This window comes from Juglans microcarpa x Juglans regia, chromosome 3S, assembly GCF_004785595.1.
Source record: "Juglans microcarpa x Juglans regia isolate MS1-56 chromosome 3S, Jm3101_v1.0, whole genome shotgun sequence".
Classification (NCBI taxonomy): Eukaryota; Viridiplantae; Streptophyta; class Magnoliopsida; order Fagales; family Juglandaceae; genus Juglans; species Juglans microcarpa x Juglans regia.
Window position 1 is genome coordinate 19,401,525 of NC_054599.1, and position 17,800 is coordinate 19,419,324.

General features: G+C 38.2%; 1 protein-coding gene across 6 annotated transcripts; it reads right to left on the bottom strand.

Annotated features, from left to right (window-relative positions):
• Window positions 1–10,152: 10,152 nt before the first annotated feature.
• On the bottom strand, window positions 10,153–14,833 carry LOC121257951 (myb family transcription factor PHL8-like). Of its 6 annotated transcripts, none has more exons than XM_041159242.1 (8): window positions 14,498–14,833; window positions 13,848–13,922; window positions 11,648–11,812; window positions 11,493–11,569; window positions 11,350–11,407; window positions 11,187–11,265; window positions 11,024–11,093; window positions 10,153–10,934 (listed from the first exon to the last, which is right to left on the bottom strand). In XM_041159242.1, exons 2-8 carry the CDS (start codon window positions 13,903–13,905, stop codon window positions 10,293–10,295), a joined length of 1,149 nt encoding a protein of 382 aa, XP_041015176.1. In that variant the 5' UTR covers window positions 13,906–13,922; window positions 14,498–14,833; the 3' UTR covers window positions 10,153–10,292. The 6 variants fall into 6 exon arrangements, with proteins under 6 accessions (XP_041015176.1, XP_041015175.1, XP_041015172.1 ...); XM_041159241.1 differs by having other exon boundaries at window positions 13,848–13,933; XM_041159238.1 differs by having other exon boundaries at window positions 13,848–14,178; window positions 14,498–14,817.
• Window positions 14,834–17,800: the final 2,967 nt, after the last annotated feature.

The window sequence follows — 17,800 nt, forward strand, 5'->3', positions numbered from 1 at the left end:
TCTTTGAGATGAGGGTGGAAGAGTGATCTTCACAGCCAGTAAACCAGAACATGAGATTATTGAAGGGGTCTCCAGATTTGCTTTCCAATGGGAATTAGTGAGCTGCAAGTGGAGAGTGATTCACTTTTGGTGGTCCAAGAGCTTAATAAAGAACACGAGTCTATGTCTATTTGGGGGAACTTGATCCATGAGATTAGGAGAATGTTATTAAGATTTCCAAAAGTTACAATCCAACATGGAGGCCGTATGGCCAATGTTGTTGCCCATTGTTTGGCAAGACATTCATGGCCAATGCTCTTTCCTAGAATTTGTTTCCCGAGTCATTTGGCATGATGCACTGATGTAATTTTTTTTCTGAGGAATAAAATAGTAAGCATTGTTTATAAAATAAAATAAAATAAAACCAAGATTAGACATATTTTTTTTAACCATAATTTACATGTCCTAATCTACCATGCCATAACTTAAAAAAAAATGCAATATAAATTGAATTATCATCCATTACATTCAATTTAATCATTCTATTACATGAGTAGCTTTTCCCTACAAACACTCCATTCTTGGATAAAATAAATTTATTTGATTCATACACAAGCTTAAGACCTCTCTTATTCAAAAGATCACTAGTAATAAAATTCTTTGTCATTTTAGGAACATGGTGTACATTGACAAGAGTCAAGACTTTTCCAGAGTTGAACTTTAGCTCGAAGGTTCATTTTCCAACGACCTTGGTTCGAATGTTGTTACCCATTTTCACCTCAGTTCCATCATCAACCATGTGACATCCGAGATTGGATGCTGGCTTGATATTGGAGCTACAATTCACGTCTCAAAGGATATATTCGGTCACGACATTCACTTCTTCTTTCCAAGACTTCATTCGTCTTGATCGTTTCGATGGTCAGAACTTCATTTGCTGGCAGTAAAAGATGTTGTTCTTCCTCACCACTTTGAAGTTCGCATACATTTTGGAAGATGACTTGGAGGCAATTCCCGATCCTACTCCAGAAAAAAGTATCGAGTTGAAGGAGAAGCAAAGGAAGTGAATAGAGAACGACTTTCTATGCAAAGGCTACATATCCTCAACGTGTTGTCCAATTCAATATATGTTGTCTATCAATCTGCTTCTTCGGCAACGGAATTATGGAAGAGTTTGGAAACAAAATATAAAATTGAGAAAGCAGATATCGAAATATTTATTATTTCAAATTTTATAGATTTTAAAATGACTAATGATAAGCAAGTCTTAACCCAAGTATATGAATTATTGCTTATTGTTAGTGATCTTAAATTGATGAGAATTGATATTGCTGAAAATTTCTTGGTGGGAGCAATTATTAATAAATTTCCCTCGGCATGGAATGATTTCAAGAGGAAGCTTAAACATGATAATAGAAAATATCATTTAGAATCTCTTAACTTTTCATTTACACATTGAAGAAGATTCTAGGAATAGAGACATAAAAGATGATTATTCTGAAATGAAAACAAAGGTTAACGTCATTAACGTTAACAAAAAAAGCAAGCAGAAAAATAAGTTTCATGCAAAGAATGATAAAAAGTTCAAGAAAAATTACCCTAACCCCTAATATCAAAACAATAAAAAAAAATCATTGTTTTGTTTGTGGCAAGTTCCTATTAATATTGATTACATCGCCTCCATGATACAAAATATGTTCTAAAACTGTTAAAAAATTATAATGAAAATAATTGAGTCACAAAGGCAAAAAATAAAGATCTAGACTCCAAGGCTTGATCTTAACGACAATTTGTTTAGAACATATTTTGTCCCATTTCAACGTGCTATAGAGTATTGACAAAATTTTTTCTAGGATACAATGAAGTCCTCTCTCTTCTCGTTGTTCTACAATAGCACTTTTATAGAACAATTAAAAAATATCATTTTTTGATAATTACAAGGTGGAGAGATATCTTTTAGAATGAAAACTCTAGTTTTTTTTTATATATTCTAAAATCTAAACATATTAATTATTTTATAACCACTTATGATGCATTCCAATGGCTAGAAAACGGTTAGTTTTCTTATTACAACAGATGCAGCATAACGGCTAGTTTTATTTTACGTTACAAATGTCATATAACGACTAGAAAATTACTAGTTTTCTTTTACGTGACAAATGCCGTTTAATATTTTCTTGTTCATATATTTCAATAAACTGACATTATCCATCAATGTACAAAATTTTATTTAAACATATAAGGAAATATTACATTATTATTTAAAATATTCAAAAATAATTTTATCATTTTAATAAAATCTAACATGTGTCAAGGTTGGGCAGCCACCTGCATCCAAGAGGCCCTACGGAATGTGAAGGTGGGCAAAGACGGTGGAGAATGTATGAATTGCTTGAACGAGTGGGAGGTTAGTGGGGGTGGCCAAAGAGATGCTCTGTAAGCATAGATTTGAATAGTGATTTGAGATGAGATAAGTTGAGATGAAAGTTAAAAGTAAATAAAATATTGTTAGAATATTATTTTTTAATATTATTATTCTTATAGAATTTGAAAAAGTTGAATTGTTTATTATATTTTGTATGAAAATTTGAAAAAATTGTAATAATGAGATAAAATAAAATACTTCTTGTATTCAAACTGGATTGAGATGAAACACTTCTTGTATTCAAACCGAGCCTAGAGAGATGGCTGACTTACGGGTCTTGTCCGTTTGCAAGTACAAGATGTGTTGACGAGGAGGAGGTGGGCAAGAAGAGGGATGAGGAAGGGAGAGAAAGCAAGAGGAGGGTTCAGATTGGGATTGGGTCAGTTTTTCTTATAAGAGTGGTGCTATAGGGCTACAAATTTTTACACATTTTTTCTACCGAATATTGTAAATTCTTTTTTTGTTTCTATTTTTTTCAAACATTTTTTAAACCCATTTAAACATTTTTTTTAAAAAATCACAAAATAATAAAAAAATATTTTATTAATCATTAAGTTAAAAAACAAATAGGTACAAAATAGGTATACACTTTTTCAGTGGCTCTATCATTTCTCTTCTTATAATAGTAGGAGGAGAAGTGGAACTCAAACTCTTGCCACTGATTTTACTGATTCTTCCTCGACCCCTAGACATGATGAAGCAGAGCTTTAGGTCTCGTTTAGTTACACAGATGAGATGAGATGAAAGTTGAAAACTAAATAAAATATTGTTAGAATATAATTTTTTTAATATTATTTTTGTTTTAAAATTTAAAAAATTAAATTGTTTATTATATTTTGTGTGAAATTTTGAAAAAGATATAATTATTAAATGAGATGAGAAAGTTTGTACTGCCAAATAAGTCTTGGTCAAAATTTGTAATAAATATCTTTTGTAAAGTTTCTTCTTTTACTGCTTTTGTAAATAAAACGTTGTTGGAAATTGGAATAGCAAGAACAAACAGGAAGCACCTTGATCTAAGATTTGGGGTGAAAAATTAAAAAAGAGGCACATCCGCGTGTGCTTTTGACATCAGTAAGACCTAGGATTTGTTGTTGTTCCATGTATATGAGCCATCCCTAGACCCCATAGGCATACATCTTGTAGTCCTCGTCCAGAACCAATCTGATAGCGATAAAATGTCCTCGCTTTTTTCTAGCTTGATTTTCTCAGCTATAATTCAAGCTTACCTTTAGATGTTAAGAACCTGGAAGATGGGTGTATGTAATGGAGGAATATGACTATGCTGAAGATGGTTGCTGTAAAAGGAAGAGCAGAATGCACAGAAAATGTTTGATAAAGAAACTATGAGAGCTTGTATTGCTACGGGAGTGCTTCGAGGGCTCCCAACCTCCTTACAATAAAATTCCTTACAATAAGATTCTTCAATGCCGTTCCTCTCCACTCACATTTCCCTTTATGCTTGCATTTTCTCTCACTTGTAACTAACTCTCAGAATGATAAACTAACCTTACTGACTATGATATTCAAAATGACAGACTCAATATCCATTTACTCTGTGATTGACCCCAACGCACCGTTTGAAGTCTTCCAACTCAAACGGTGCGTTTAACAGTTATTAAAGCTGACAATATAATATAAAACGCACGCACACTACTCAGATTCCACCCAAAACGCACGCACCCATGCTTAACTCAAAACGCACGCACACTGCTCAAATTCCACCCGAAACGCATGCACACCGACTCTGCCTTCAAGACCTCGCTACGCACCGTTTCCCTTTCCTTCTTACGTCGTCGTTCCGAGTTATGCACTTAACACTTAACACTTCAACTTCCACTTCTCACTTCCAGTTCGACGCCCATCAGTTTCTCTACTCTAGGGTTCTTCGCTTCTCGTCCCACTGCCAGCCGCCGGTTCATGACAACTCTTCCCCATCACAGCACCTTGCCCACAAGGTGAGGGTAAAGGCCTTGCAGACGCCATAATAGTTCCCAAGTATTTTCTTCAGTCGGCAACCCCAACCACTTCACGAGGACCTCGGTAACTGCTCTTGCACCTTGTTTCTTCATGCGTCTTTCAATGATTCTTTCTGGTTCTGGTCTTAATTCCCCTGTGTGATCTGTAGGTGGTAGTGAAGGAAAAATTGGAACTTGGCAGCCGATTTTTCTTTTTAAGCAAGACACATGAAAGGTCGGGTGAATCTTGGAAGATTCTGGAAGCTTTAATCTGTAAGCCACTGCACCTATTTTAGCTTCAATTTGAAAAGGCCCATAGAATCTGGGGGCTAATTTCATGTTGTGTCGAATTGCTAGGGTTTTCTGTCTGTATGGTTGTAACTTCAAATAGACCCAATCTCCTACCTCAAACTGTCTCTCAGTCCTTTTTTTATCAGCAAAGTGTTTCATTCGATTACTGGCTTCACTCAAATTGTTCTTAAGCAACTGTATCACCTGATCCCTATCCCTTAAAACTCGGTCTGCCATGTTATTCATGCTTGTTCCCGGAACATAAGATAGTAAGGTGGGAGGAGGGTGTCCGTACACAGCTTCAAAAGGGGTCATTTTTGTTGATGTGTGATAAGTGGTGTTGTACCACCACTCTGCCATAGGTAACCAGACTGACCAGGACTTGGGTTTTACCCCTGCATAGCATCTTAGGTAGCATTCCAAACCCTTGTTAAGTGCCTCGGTCTGGCCATCGGTTTGAGGATGGTAGGCCGAGCTATAGTCAAGAGAGGAACCCTGGGAGTGAAATAGAGCCTGCCAAAAAGAACTCAAGAAAATAGGATCCCTATCCGACACCACGGACCTAGGAAACCCATGCAGCTTAAAGATATTTTTCATAAACACATCGGCGACTACTTGAGCTGTGTAGGGGTGGGACAAGGCTATAAAGTGGCCATACTTCGAAAAACGGTCCACCACCACAAAAATAACACTGAATCCCTTAGAATTCGGTAATCCATCAATAAAATCCAGCGATATATCGGTCCAAGGCTGATCCGGAATAGGTAAGGGTTGTAACAACCCTGCTGGATAAGTTGTTTCATATTTAACAGCTTGACAGGTTTCACATTCTCTCACCAACTGTTTGATGTCACTCTTCATTCCCTTCCAATAAAAATCTCGTTTGGCTCTGTGATATGTTTTTAAATATCCGGAGTGACCTGCTTGGGGGTTATTATGAATGTACTGCAGAACTTTTAACTTAAAATCAGAATCTGGGTTCAAAACCACCCTTCCTTTCCTAATAATTAGCCCTTGTTGCACGGAAAACCCTTGAGGAATGTTCTGATTTTGATGCAGATTTTTAAGTAACTCCATTAACTCCGTAGAATCTAGGTAGCTTTTCTTCAACTCCTCAATCCAAAGAGGCGTAGGAAACGAAATCATAGCTGAGCAAACCGCTTCTTGATCTCCCCCCTCTCTTCTTGAAAGGGCATCCGCCACCTTGTTTTCCTTACCCTTTTTGTATTCAATGGAAAAATCATAACCCATTAGCTTTGTAATCCATTTCTGTTGCTTCTCAGTCCCCACGCGTTGTTCTAGCAAAAACTTAAGGGCTTGTTGGTCAGTTTTTATGATAAAAGGCTGCCCAAGGAGGTAGGGTCTCCACTTTTGTACTGCTGTCACAAGAGCCAATAATTCCTTCTCGTATGTCGAAAGTAGCAAGGCCTTGCCCTTAAGGGCCTGACTTAAGAAATAAATGGGCTGCCCTAGCTGCATTAACACTGCCCCTATCCCTTTTCCACTTGCATCACACTCAATTACAAATGGTTTGCTGAAATCAGGAAGTTTAAGGACCGGTGGTTGAGACATGGCCTGTTTTAAGGCTGTAAAAGCCTCGCAGGCTTCCGGGTTCCAAGAGAAACTGTTTTTTTTGAGTAAGGAAGTAAGCGGTGCAACGATGAGACCATAATTCCGAATAAATTTCCGGTAATAACCGGTGAGTCCAAGGAATCCTCGTAAGGCATTCACATTCTTAGGCTCGGGCCACTCTATCATTGAAACAATCTTAGAAGGATCAGCCATCACTCCCTTATCATTAATAATGTGTCCCAAATAGTCAACTTCATTAACCGCAAACTGACACTTAGATTTTTTTGCAAACAGGCAGTGCTGTTTCAATGTGTTTAAAACCTCTCTTAGGTGATCCACATGTTCCCCCATAGATTTGCTATATACTAGAATGTCATCAAAGAATACAAGCACAAATTTTCTCAAAAAAGGTTTAAAAACATCATTCATGAGCCCTTGGAATGTGGCCGGTGCGTTAGTAAGACCAAATGGCATTACCAAAAATTCATAATGGCCCTCATGAGTACGGAATGCTGTTTTGGGAATGTCACTAGGCACGACTCTCACTTGATGATATCCCGATCTTAAATCGAGTTTAGAAAAGATCGCTGACCCAAAGAGTTCATCCAGTAGCTCGTCTATAACTGGAATTGGAAACTTGGCTTTTATTGTTTCCTTATTGAGTGCCCTATAGTCCACGCAAAGCCGCCAACTACCATCGGCCTTACGAACCAGCAAAACAGGGGAGGAAAATGGACTAGAACTAGGCCTAACCACCCCCGACACCAACAATTCAGTTACAATCTTCTCAATCTCAGTTTTCTGGTAATATGGATACCGGTAGGGTCTATTGGCAATTGGTTGAGTGCCTTCTTTGAGGACTATATGGTGGTCATGGCTACGGGGTGGTGGCAGCCCTTGGGGTTCATTAAATACCCCTTCAAACTCCTCCAACAGATCAAAAATTTGCCCGTTCACATCTTCACATTTTTCATTTGTTATCTCCTCACACATGATTTGCAATAAAATCCCCTTTCCGGTAGTCATAGTCGCCTTAAGCAACTTATCCCCATCCTCCACTACCGATGAATTCAACTTTAATCCCTTGAATTCTATAGGTTTTCCATCCAAAACAAAAGTCATAAGAGATTTCGAAAAATTCCAAGAGATAGTGCCCAATGTTTCCAACCATTGGATACCCAACACAATGTCACAACCCGCAAGGTCCAATAAATGAAGAGGTGGGTTTAGCAAGTTACCTTGGACCTTTAAAGGGGCGGATCGGCAGATTCCTTCACTGCTCAGTCCTTGCCCATTGGCTACTCGCACCCTCAAATTAACTGAGTAATCCACTGGTAATTTTAATCGCGACGCCACAGCCGTGTCAATAAAATTGTGTGAACTGCCTGAGTCCAACAATATAATCACTTGTTCGCCGAAAATACTTCCAACTACACGCATGGTTTTTGATGTGGGGGTTCCAGCAATGGCTGCCAAGGAAATTTTGGGTTGTTCGTTGCTGCCGGACAGTGTTTCGGGTTGAATTTGTTCCACATTTTTATCACCCTGCAGCTCCTCCTGCTCATCACCCTCATTCTCACTACCTTGTAACAAATAGATTTTTGGACTCTTACATTTACGCAACGGGTTCCACTTCTCATCGCAATGGTAGCACAAGCCTTTGCGACGTTTTTCATCCATTTGAGTTGAATAAACCGGTTTAGTACCCCTCGTCGGATCTTTCCATTTGTGATACGCCTCACCCGAGTAAGAGCTTTGGAAGGAGTTACTAGCCCCCATAGTATTTGGTTTGTCCCCCATAGATTTAGTAAATTTTTTTGTGCTGCAATAATACTCCTCATGCATTTTTGCTAACCCATATGCTGCATGTAAATGTACAGGGTTTAAAATACGGGTTGGAATGCGAACCTCGTCTTTCAAGCCGCTGAGGAAACAACTCAGCTTGTGAGAGTCGGAAAGACCTCTCACACGATTTGCCAAAGCCTCAAACTGGCTCATGTAAGCAGCTACAGTTCCAGACTGTTTCAACCTCGTCAGAGCCTCCATTGGATCGTCATACGCCGTGGGACCAAAGCGAAGGAGTAAAGCCCTGGAAAACATCTCCCAATCCCGGAATAATCCACCATTTTCAGCTTCTTGGAACCAAACAAGAGCCTCGTCTTCCATGTGGTAAGAGGCCATCAACAAACGGTGAGGTAGTGGAGTTTGGTGGAAATCAAAGTAGTGGTTGGCTTTAAAGAGCCAAGCTGCTGGATTAGCTCCTTGAAAATGAGGAAATTCCAACTTGACACCCCTGGGGTTAAATCTTCTTGGGTCTGTGTTGTCCAATTCCAGATGTAATGGATTGTGTGGGGGCGGTGGGGGGTTGTTTTGTTGGGCGAAATGTGCTCTTAGCATGTCTTTAATCTCTTGAACATCTGTCTTCACGTCATGGAGCTCCTGTTTAGTTTGGTCCATCTGAACTTGTAGGGCATCAAGCTGTTGCTGCTGTTGTTGTTTTGACCGAGTGTTTTCTGCCATGTTAGTCTACGGTATGGTCTGAGTAGAAGGCTTGGATCTGTGGTTTGTTTGGATGAATTTTCTTGGTGTTTGGGTTTGCTGTTGGGGCTGTTTGTATGAAGCTTGGTAGGATCGGTTGGCTGCTGTACCACTTGTTAAGAACCTGGAAGATGGGTGTATGTAATGGAGGAATATGACTATGCTGAAGATGGTTGCTGCAAAAGGAAGAGCAGAATGCACAAAAGATGTTTGATAAAGAAACTATGAGAGCTTGTATTGCTACGGGAGTGCTTCGAGGGCTCCCAACCTCCTTACAATAAAATTTCTTACAATAAGATTCTTCAATGCCGTTCCTCTCCACTCACATTTCCCTTTATGCTTGCATTTTCTCTCACTTGTAACTAACTCTCAGAATGATAAACTAACCTTACTGACTATGATATTCAAAATGACAGACTCAATATCCATTTACTCTGTGATTGACCCCAACGCACCGTTTGAAGTCTTCCAACTCAAACGGTGCGTTTAACAGTTATTAACGCTGCCAATATAACATAAAACGCACGCACACTACTCAGATTCCATCCAAAACGCACGCACCCATGCTTAACTCAAAACGCACGCACACTGCTCAAATTCCACCCGAAACGCATGCACACCGACTCTGCCTTCAAGACCTCGCTACGCACCGTTTCCCTTTCCTTCTTACGTCGTCGTTCCGAGTTATGCACTTAACACTTAACACTTCAACTTCCACTTCTCACTTCCAATTCGATGCCCATCAGTTTCTCTACTCTAGGGTTCTTCGCTTCTCGTCCCACTGCCAGCCGCCGGTTCATGACATTAGATGTTGGGAAATGGGAATGCAACTTTGGCAATAACTACCATTCTTGTTGCATTCAATCTTACAGGAAAGATTTCTGTTTCAACTATGATTTTGAAGTCATCTTTTACGCCTGCAACCACATTGTCAGGTAGAATTCATGCTTCGAAAGGGCCAAATTCAGATACAGTCTGACATATGGTCGACTTGGGTTTAAATACAAATTCTCACTTGCCTTGCCATAAAGTCCAAGATTTAGCCGATGATACTCCAACTCCAAGAACTCTTCTTTCCTCTGTGATTCGTAACCCCCCATCCTTGAAGATGAAGCTTTATGCCACCCAAGAAGAAAAAGTGGAGGAAGAGAATCTATGATGTGTTTGTTTGTTGGGTTTCCCGCCCCCTCCTTTTGTATGAATCATTTTATTGATGTAATTTTGCTTTAAAAAAAAGTAATTCATACAAAGTATAATTGTTATAGGTTAAGTTTCACAAGTAATTTCTCACAAGCATCACTTTTTCTGGCAGAGTATGCTAAAATTGAGAGAGAGAGAGAGAGAGAGAGAGAGAGAGAGAGAGAGAGAGAGATCTATCAACAAACTATATATTGTAATAGGTTCTTTTTATATGAACATGCTTTCCAACGTTCTTGGGGGCCCATGCATGCACCCATATACATTTTATAAACAAAAGATTAAGAACTAGGTTTACTGGGTAGACTTTATGACCTGGACCGTCTGTATTATCAAGATTCCAAGCCGTTGCATCGTTCTAGGCCCTTGCAGTTCAAGTCTATTGTTTTTGGACCTGAATCAATGTCATGCTGATATTTGCTATTGAGATCTAGTTTCTCCAATAATCCAGATTTTCTCAGAGGATTTCCACTTTTGTCTCTGTGGGTTGGTGATCTTTTAGCAACGGGTTGTTCTACACAAATACCATCAGAAATGAAACCTCTACTTCTCTTCCTCTCACTTGCTTGATTGCTTGTATCAGTTCTCCCTGGGTGAATGTCCATTAACGATAGTTCAAGAGTAGTTGCATTAGACTTCTGTGGGTCACCACTCTCTTTCATTGATCGCTTCTCTTCCTTTCTCCCAGAGCTTTCGGACGATGTCAAGGAGCTTTCCATTGAACATATTGTGCCTCTAATTTGTTTTCTCTCGATATCTTTAACACTAAAATCTCCTGTTTCTGTCAATTCTGAGATTGAAGAGCTCGGGCAACCAGTGTTAACAATTGAGACTAAGTGAGACAGTTCAGCTTTTGCTAGTTCTAACCCCTGAGGAGAAGAATTATACCCAGTAAGTGTTTCCTGGGCTTTCTTGAGAACTGATTGTAAGTACTTCCCTTGGGCTTCAATTCTCAGCTGCAAATGTCTCTGTACCTGAAGACAGAATTCTAACATGATTGGCATGTTTCGGCATACAAACACGAAATTAGCATATAGGTAATGGATCTATTTATTGGTCCTACCTCAATCTGGTCATGCAGTTTCCTATGGACTTCCATTTGCAATTGGAGAGCTTGAGCAATCTGCGAGCTGCTGATAAACACAACACCAAATCAGTAGGAGCTCTTTGGCTTATAATTTTCCATCCAAATTATCAAACGGATGTGATCTAACTCTAACTATTACTCATTAATCTGATTGTGGGCTGCATCACTGACTTCCCGACTGAAATGCCCATCTGTGGCGATCCGAATCTCTCCGTAATCTGCACCAATAACATGACAGATCAGAACCAAAGTGGGAAACATATAAAGGGCAATGATTGCTTCATTCGCTGCATTAAATTTACCCTTTTCCTTATTGTCACTGCAGGATTCTGGCTGTTGGCTTTTCCCCAGCCTATATTTCTGCAAATAAGAACACAAACATACAGTTTTCTGTTTGGCTACATGAGCAACAAAGATTGATATAATTATTGCGAAGGGAAAGTACCTGTAAATGACTCTTCAGGTGGTACAACGTCAATCCTGGAATTCCCATCACTCTCATCAGGCTCTTCGGTGTTGCCTCTGGCCATTCATAAAAGATGTTAGAGACTAACAGTATGGTCAACAAATTATAACGGATCAGCAAGCTTCTAGACTCACTTTCTGCCCCTCCAAGTTGTTCCACTGCTTCAACAAATCTCTGATGAAGTTCTGCAGTCCATTTTAATCTGGGCTTTGCATCTGTTGACAGAACCAAATTCATTTTCTGATTTTGCATAATCTGCAGTCCCGTTTCTATTCCGCGGATGAGATATGAGTAGAAGACTGAAACATTAAAATGGGTTTTGATTAGCTCCTCGTCGATATCTGGCAGCTATAGTTCTCTTTATAATTTGGAGTTGTTAGACTGTACTATGTTCTCACTCCATATCTAGAAACATTAGTGGGGCCATGTTGGGGGGGAATATATGCCATAGGTTGTGGCTCATCCTCTCTTCCATTGTCCATTTCATATCAACTTTTCTTTCTTTTTCTTTTTTTTTTTTTCTTTTTTCTTCGACTTGGAAGAGGTGGAGAGAATCTCTGGTGCGGCAAAAACAGAGAAAGCTAACACAGTATAATTCGAGTCTTAAAAGGAGAGACGATGGAAAGTGTATTGTTTGTTTTTATCTTGCTGTTTTCTTCTCTCCCGATTCCCTACTGTATTAGATAGTCCCACCATGATGAATAATGGGTGCAACTTTCCGCACAGTGAGACGCTTTGAAGGAAGGAAAAGAACTAAATTGATATGGATACTGTAATGGATATTTCTTTGTACTGACTGTAATCCAAAACCAATTGTGGTGTGGCAGGCAGATTCTTTTGGTTCTTAGTAGAAAGAAAAAGAGAAATCAGGGAATCTCACCTTAGGTTTCAGGACCCATACCTGCACTATTTCTTCAAAACATGAGCTAAGAACCAAATCAGCTATTTAATTGAAGTAGAATGTGATATTCCTACGTAATAACACCCGCAATTGTTTCTTTCTTTCTTTCTTTCTTTCTTTTTTCTGAAAATTGAACAAAGGAGTTATGCCTTTGTAAGATCATCCAAATACGGGAGTCTTTGGCGCTCTCAATTTTATGAGAAAAGATATTTGCAACACTAAATTATGTAACCGTCGCCTAATCGCTTTGAAAAAAATGAATAAAACATGACTGACATGAAAAAAATTAATGTTTTAATAGTGGATCCCACTCTTTTTCAAAGCGATTACACAACATTTACGCACTTCATAGTTGTATGTAGAATTACTCCAGTTTTATGTAGAGAGGCTGCCAATACCCCAACAGGTGCAATAAATCCATGGCCACTGCCTTAAAAGTATCTGAACTTCGATATTATTCAATAATAATAATAACAGAATTAATAATAAAAAAGACAACAAATTCTATATTCTTTCAAAGGGGCTGTGAAAGCTACTGCATGATTCAATTAATTATAAAGAAAGTTGGAGATACATCTCATGCTGAGATAAGTTCTAGCATTGTAACTAACAACCTAACATGGACCAACGTCCCCTGGTGGTTGCAATATATAGAGAAAATCTAGCCAGCATCCCATGGCTTTTGTGTGACAACCACATAAAACAACACGATCCCCATTGAATCTCCCTTTCTCTAATTTGGATAAACACAAACTCATAACGAAATGACAGACAAAAAGGTCAAGAATTTATGGCTGCATTCACACAGAATAAAAGACCCATAAAGAAATATATTCCAAAGGGTGTCCCTGCTTTAATTCTGTAATTCATATCCAAGCAAAACTGAAAGAAAAAGAAATGTTCACCTAGGAAAGAAAAGAAGAAAAGGAAATGGGAGGCCGCAATGGCCAACCACAAATCGTAAAAGTTAATTGTATGAGTATCAGATCAATCTCCAGATTTCTTGGGTTATGGTCAAGAGTTTGATCAGTGGAATCAAAACACAATGATTGGTCTTCAAGTGTTGCCATCTGAGTGCCAAACATTCAGTTGGTCTGCTGCATTGATAAACAATTTCCGAGGATAGATAGGTCAGCCATTTTAAGCAGCAAAGTAAATTTTAACCAGGCAATTAGAAGATACAGACGCTATTTTGTTATGAACAAATTAAGATATAAGTACAAGTGATGTCTTTGAGTCAAGTGGTGGGTCCAGTTTTATGCTATAGGGGATTCTTCTGGAGCAAGCATCTGCTTCTTCTGGCCTGAAGTATTTTTCCTCAGTGGCAAGCTCAGTTCACATTCAAAGAAAGGAATATAATCATTGGAAAAATGTAATGGTATTTGGCCCAAATGTTTGAAAAACAAGAAAAGAAAGAAGAGTTATTGAAGTACCTTTCCCTTTAACCAGCTGCCGTACTTGAAGCTCCTTTCTCCCTTTAATATATTCCATAACAGGAAAAGGAGATTCTGGAATGATGCTGGTATTTTTTAGGTCAGTATGAGAAGGTCCCGTGAATCAAGAGTCATTTAAACAAAGTTGCCTCATCAATTATTATTCTTTTGGGGACCCATTAGATGTGATCTCACGAATCCAAAAGCATGGAAAGAAGATGAGAAGAATATGGCATCCGGAATCAGAAAAGAGAAATAAAAGGAACTTGTGACCATCTCACCAAAGAATAACTGGAATAGTAATTGCTAAATTTCATGTCAAACACAGCCACTGAAAATGAAGTGAGCATCATGTTACCAATCAGTTTATTTCCCTATATGTAAGAAGTTTAGTATGGAATATTAAAAAAAATTAAGGTTATTCCATCTTTGGGGACAATCTGAGAATTCTCTCCCCTTTTGGAGCATAGATAAAATCATAATCTATCTTCAACAGAAATGGCCACTAATCACCAAAATCCTATATATAAATGGTATACAATTTAGCTAGCATAAAAAAAAAAACAAAAACAAAAACAAAAACAGAACAGAACAGAATAAATTTTCTAAATGATCAAGCCAAATTTATTTACCAAAAAATGAAAGAATACCTTCAATGGTTGCAGAAGTTTAAGAAATCAGTGTTCAGAAGTACCGATCATGTGTCTAATGGTAAACTGTTGATGCAAGGTTTAAAATCCATCTATGCCGTATTATATATAAGCTAGATCCAAGAATCTAAGGGTACAAATGGCTTACATGGGGATAGAGATGACTGATTACTCCGCCATGACAGTAAATCTCAATTGTCTCATTAAGTGGTGTCCCATTTCTAGAATCTTATGAAACACGTCTTTGTCCAAGACCTCCCAATTTGACTGATGGAGACAAAATTGAATCATGCAGAAAATTCCCTTGAATAATTTAGGCAATACTAACTCATTCCTGATAAAATGATAATTCCAACTCCCCAGATTACTTCTTACTTGACATGACTCAACCCAAAAAAAAGCATGGCTCAGAGGGACAGGTACCGAATAATACATTAGTAGAGCAGCAGCAAATTGCGAGGCCCAAAGTCAATATGAAAAACTTACTGCCCATACAAGTCTGTCTTACAAGTTCTAACCACAGTATTTATCCAAATTGGAATGTGGCAAATGCTGTCAAATGGTATTATGAAAATAGAGCTGTGGTCATTGTTGGTTTTACTTTCCAAAGTTGGTTCAGGTGAATGAAAGTTCTGGAATGCCCTATGAACTCATTCTAATAGTAGGCCAATTCTTGCTTTCCTTAATTTGGCTGTCTCCTTCTTACCATAAATGATTGCCTTCAATTTCATCCTCACTACTTGGTTTCTTTCTTTGAAGTAAAAAGGAGATAGTTACAAAAAAGAGAAATAATATTTACAGTCCTAGGGTGTGCAAGCCCTGCGCACTCCCTTTGAAAAAAGCGGGTAAATCTAGGACCCACATGACAATATTATTTTTTTAAAGGTAGACCCCACTTTTTTTCAAAGGGAGTGCACACAACTTGCACACCCTAAAACTGTATCATTACTCTGCCAAAAAAAAAAAAGCCTAAAGAAATAGTTAATGATCCCTTTTCTTTCTCATATTTTTTACCAGATAAGTAAAGATATTAAACGATCTTAATCCTTTATTATTTATATATAAAGAGTTATATTTCCCCAAATTATTAAGTAATTATGAATTGTGTTAAAAATTCAAGGATTCTTTTTCCCTTTAGAAAGACATGACTGCTTCCATCGTACTAATGAAAGCCGGCAGGTTACACTTTATCACTAAGAATCAAGTTTTTGTTCATTTATGACTAATGAACAGATTTTCACTTTGTTGACTATTGGATATGGTGGGTTGCTCATATTTCATGTAAAGATTGAGCAAGGTAGTTTGATGATCAAAGTTCCTTGGGAAGAAGGCCTTTGGTTTGGTTGGGAACACTAATCAGAAGAACCATCTTGAACCTTGGTAGGAATGACTACTTCAGTTTAGAGGAGAGTACCGCAATTATTTAGGTCAGAGGAGACACTCAGTCACTCTGAAAGTGAATCCAGTCAAAGTAATTTTCACCAGGAGAGCCATCCAGCAAGAAATGCTCGGCTGAAAGGACCACTAGGTAACTCGGGAAGACCAGCTCAGGTATTGGGATGATCGGGAGGAATGCTGTTCAGGAGAAATGCCAGACATGCTCAGGTTTCTGTCATACTACCCAGAGAAATTCACACCTAAGACTAGAATGGTAGCTCCAGTGAATTGGAAATCATCCCAAATGTTAGAGATAAAATTCATACCTATGAGATAAGAGCAATGGGCTCAATTGAGATCAATGAAAACCTACAATCGTCGAAAACCAATGGCCTTGATGAGGAAAGTGGTGGCCAACCATGTTGAGTTGTAACTGGAAGAAGATAACAGTAAATACAAGCAGAAGGTGTCGGAGCCTTAAGCACTCGGTCTCTTCAGTCTTCCCGAAAACCCAATTACATTTATTCTAAAGAAACTCATAAGCTAGAACTCAGAATCAGACCTTCATGCTTTCAAATATTTAAGTTAAGGCTCAAGATTGACCTTCAACTTCCAAAATATATCAATAGGGAGAGGATTATGTAGCTTCACATGGACAAAGATCAAGGCTTTGAAAATTGTATATGTAATAGATTGTTTCAGCCACAGTATAAGAGACGTTTAATTTGGATATAACATTTACCTAAGCTCAAAATGATTTGTAAGATTATATATATGCTACATCATATGCAAAATGAGATTGTGTCAATCATCCGATTTGGAATTTATCAATGAGCAAGCTCTTTGAACTATTCTCACACCACTGAAGCTATTCATATTCCTCAAAATAAGGCTGGACCCTTTTCACCATTCCTTCACAATAACATTGACAGGAACCAGTTTTACTTATGCAGCCAAATTTAGCTTTAATAGCAACCATCAACATTTCAACATCTTATACCCTAAAGCCAAGCCCAGATGTCCAGCTCGGCAATGGGATAACCCCCTCTGTACCTTGGTGAAACTTTCATTGCATTTAGCTTTACCTTCCTAAACTGAATTATGAACTTTTAGACTTAAATGCACCTTAGACAATTGAAATAAAAATACAAGGTTTTTTTAGCAGAATTATATGAATTGGGATAGATTCACCCCACACTTGGAGGGAGTCATAGAATCTTATGCAAAGCTATACCAAAAGCCCAGAGGGCGCAAGCAGTATTTATGTTAGTAAACTGACAAGGAAGATTCATCTTGAACTCAAGCTGCACCATCCAATAGAAGATCTCATAACATATCATAGTGAGAGTTTATTGGTTTTTCTCTCCTTTTCTTTTTCTTTTTGGTGGGGGTGGTTAGGAAAGTTGAACAAGTTCCAAAAACAAACGTAGTCTTACATTTTCGTTATCAAAGCACCAAGGATGTCTAGTGCTTATATGGAATGGAAACAAGGATATCATGAATCTGTGACAAGATTCATGCTTCATATGCAGAAACAGAAGCCTTTCAGCGCATTTTTTGGTGACTTAGTGCAACCGCCACCCTAAATGAACAAGTTCTGGGTATTTACAAAAATATAAAGCACTATCCCTTCAACTTTTCATCAACTGATATATTTAATGCATATTTATGCATACTTAAATGCCATGATACAAACATTGAGAACAGAATTACGAACAACTGTGATGTCCAGAACTAACTTACTTCTATACATGTAAAGAGGGATCATATAGCTAAACATCAAGACAACTTCACTGAAGCAGAGGACCTCCCTATTCAAAATCAACTTTTCTCAAAAGCTAATTATTGCTCATATTTTTACATAGATTAAAGGGTAAATTTCACTTTCCCCAGTTACCTGCCACCCCAATACCACTTTCAATCTAA

What these genes read in the sequence shown, in the direction of transcription:
- LOC121257951 (XM_041159242.1), bottom strand. Translation starts at nt 13,905, where the DNA reads ATGGAATATATTAAAGGGAGAAAGGAGCTTCAAGTACGGCAGCTGGTT. An exon ending in GCAGCTGGTTAAAGGGAAAG is followed by an intron (nt 11,813 to 13,847) that starts GTACTTCAATAA and finishes TTAATGTTTCAG; the next exon opens with TCTTCTACTCATATCTCATC. An exon ending in GCCCACAATCAGATTAATGA is followed by an intron (nt 11,094 to 11,186) that starts GTAATAGTTAGA and finishes TGTGTTTATCAG; the next exon opens with CAGCTCGCAGATTGCTCAAG.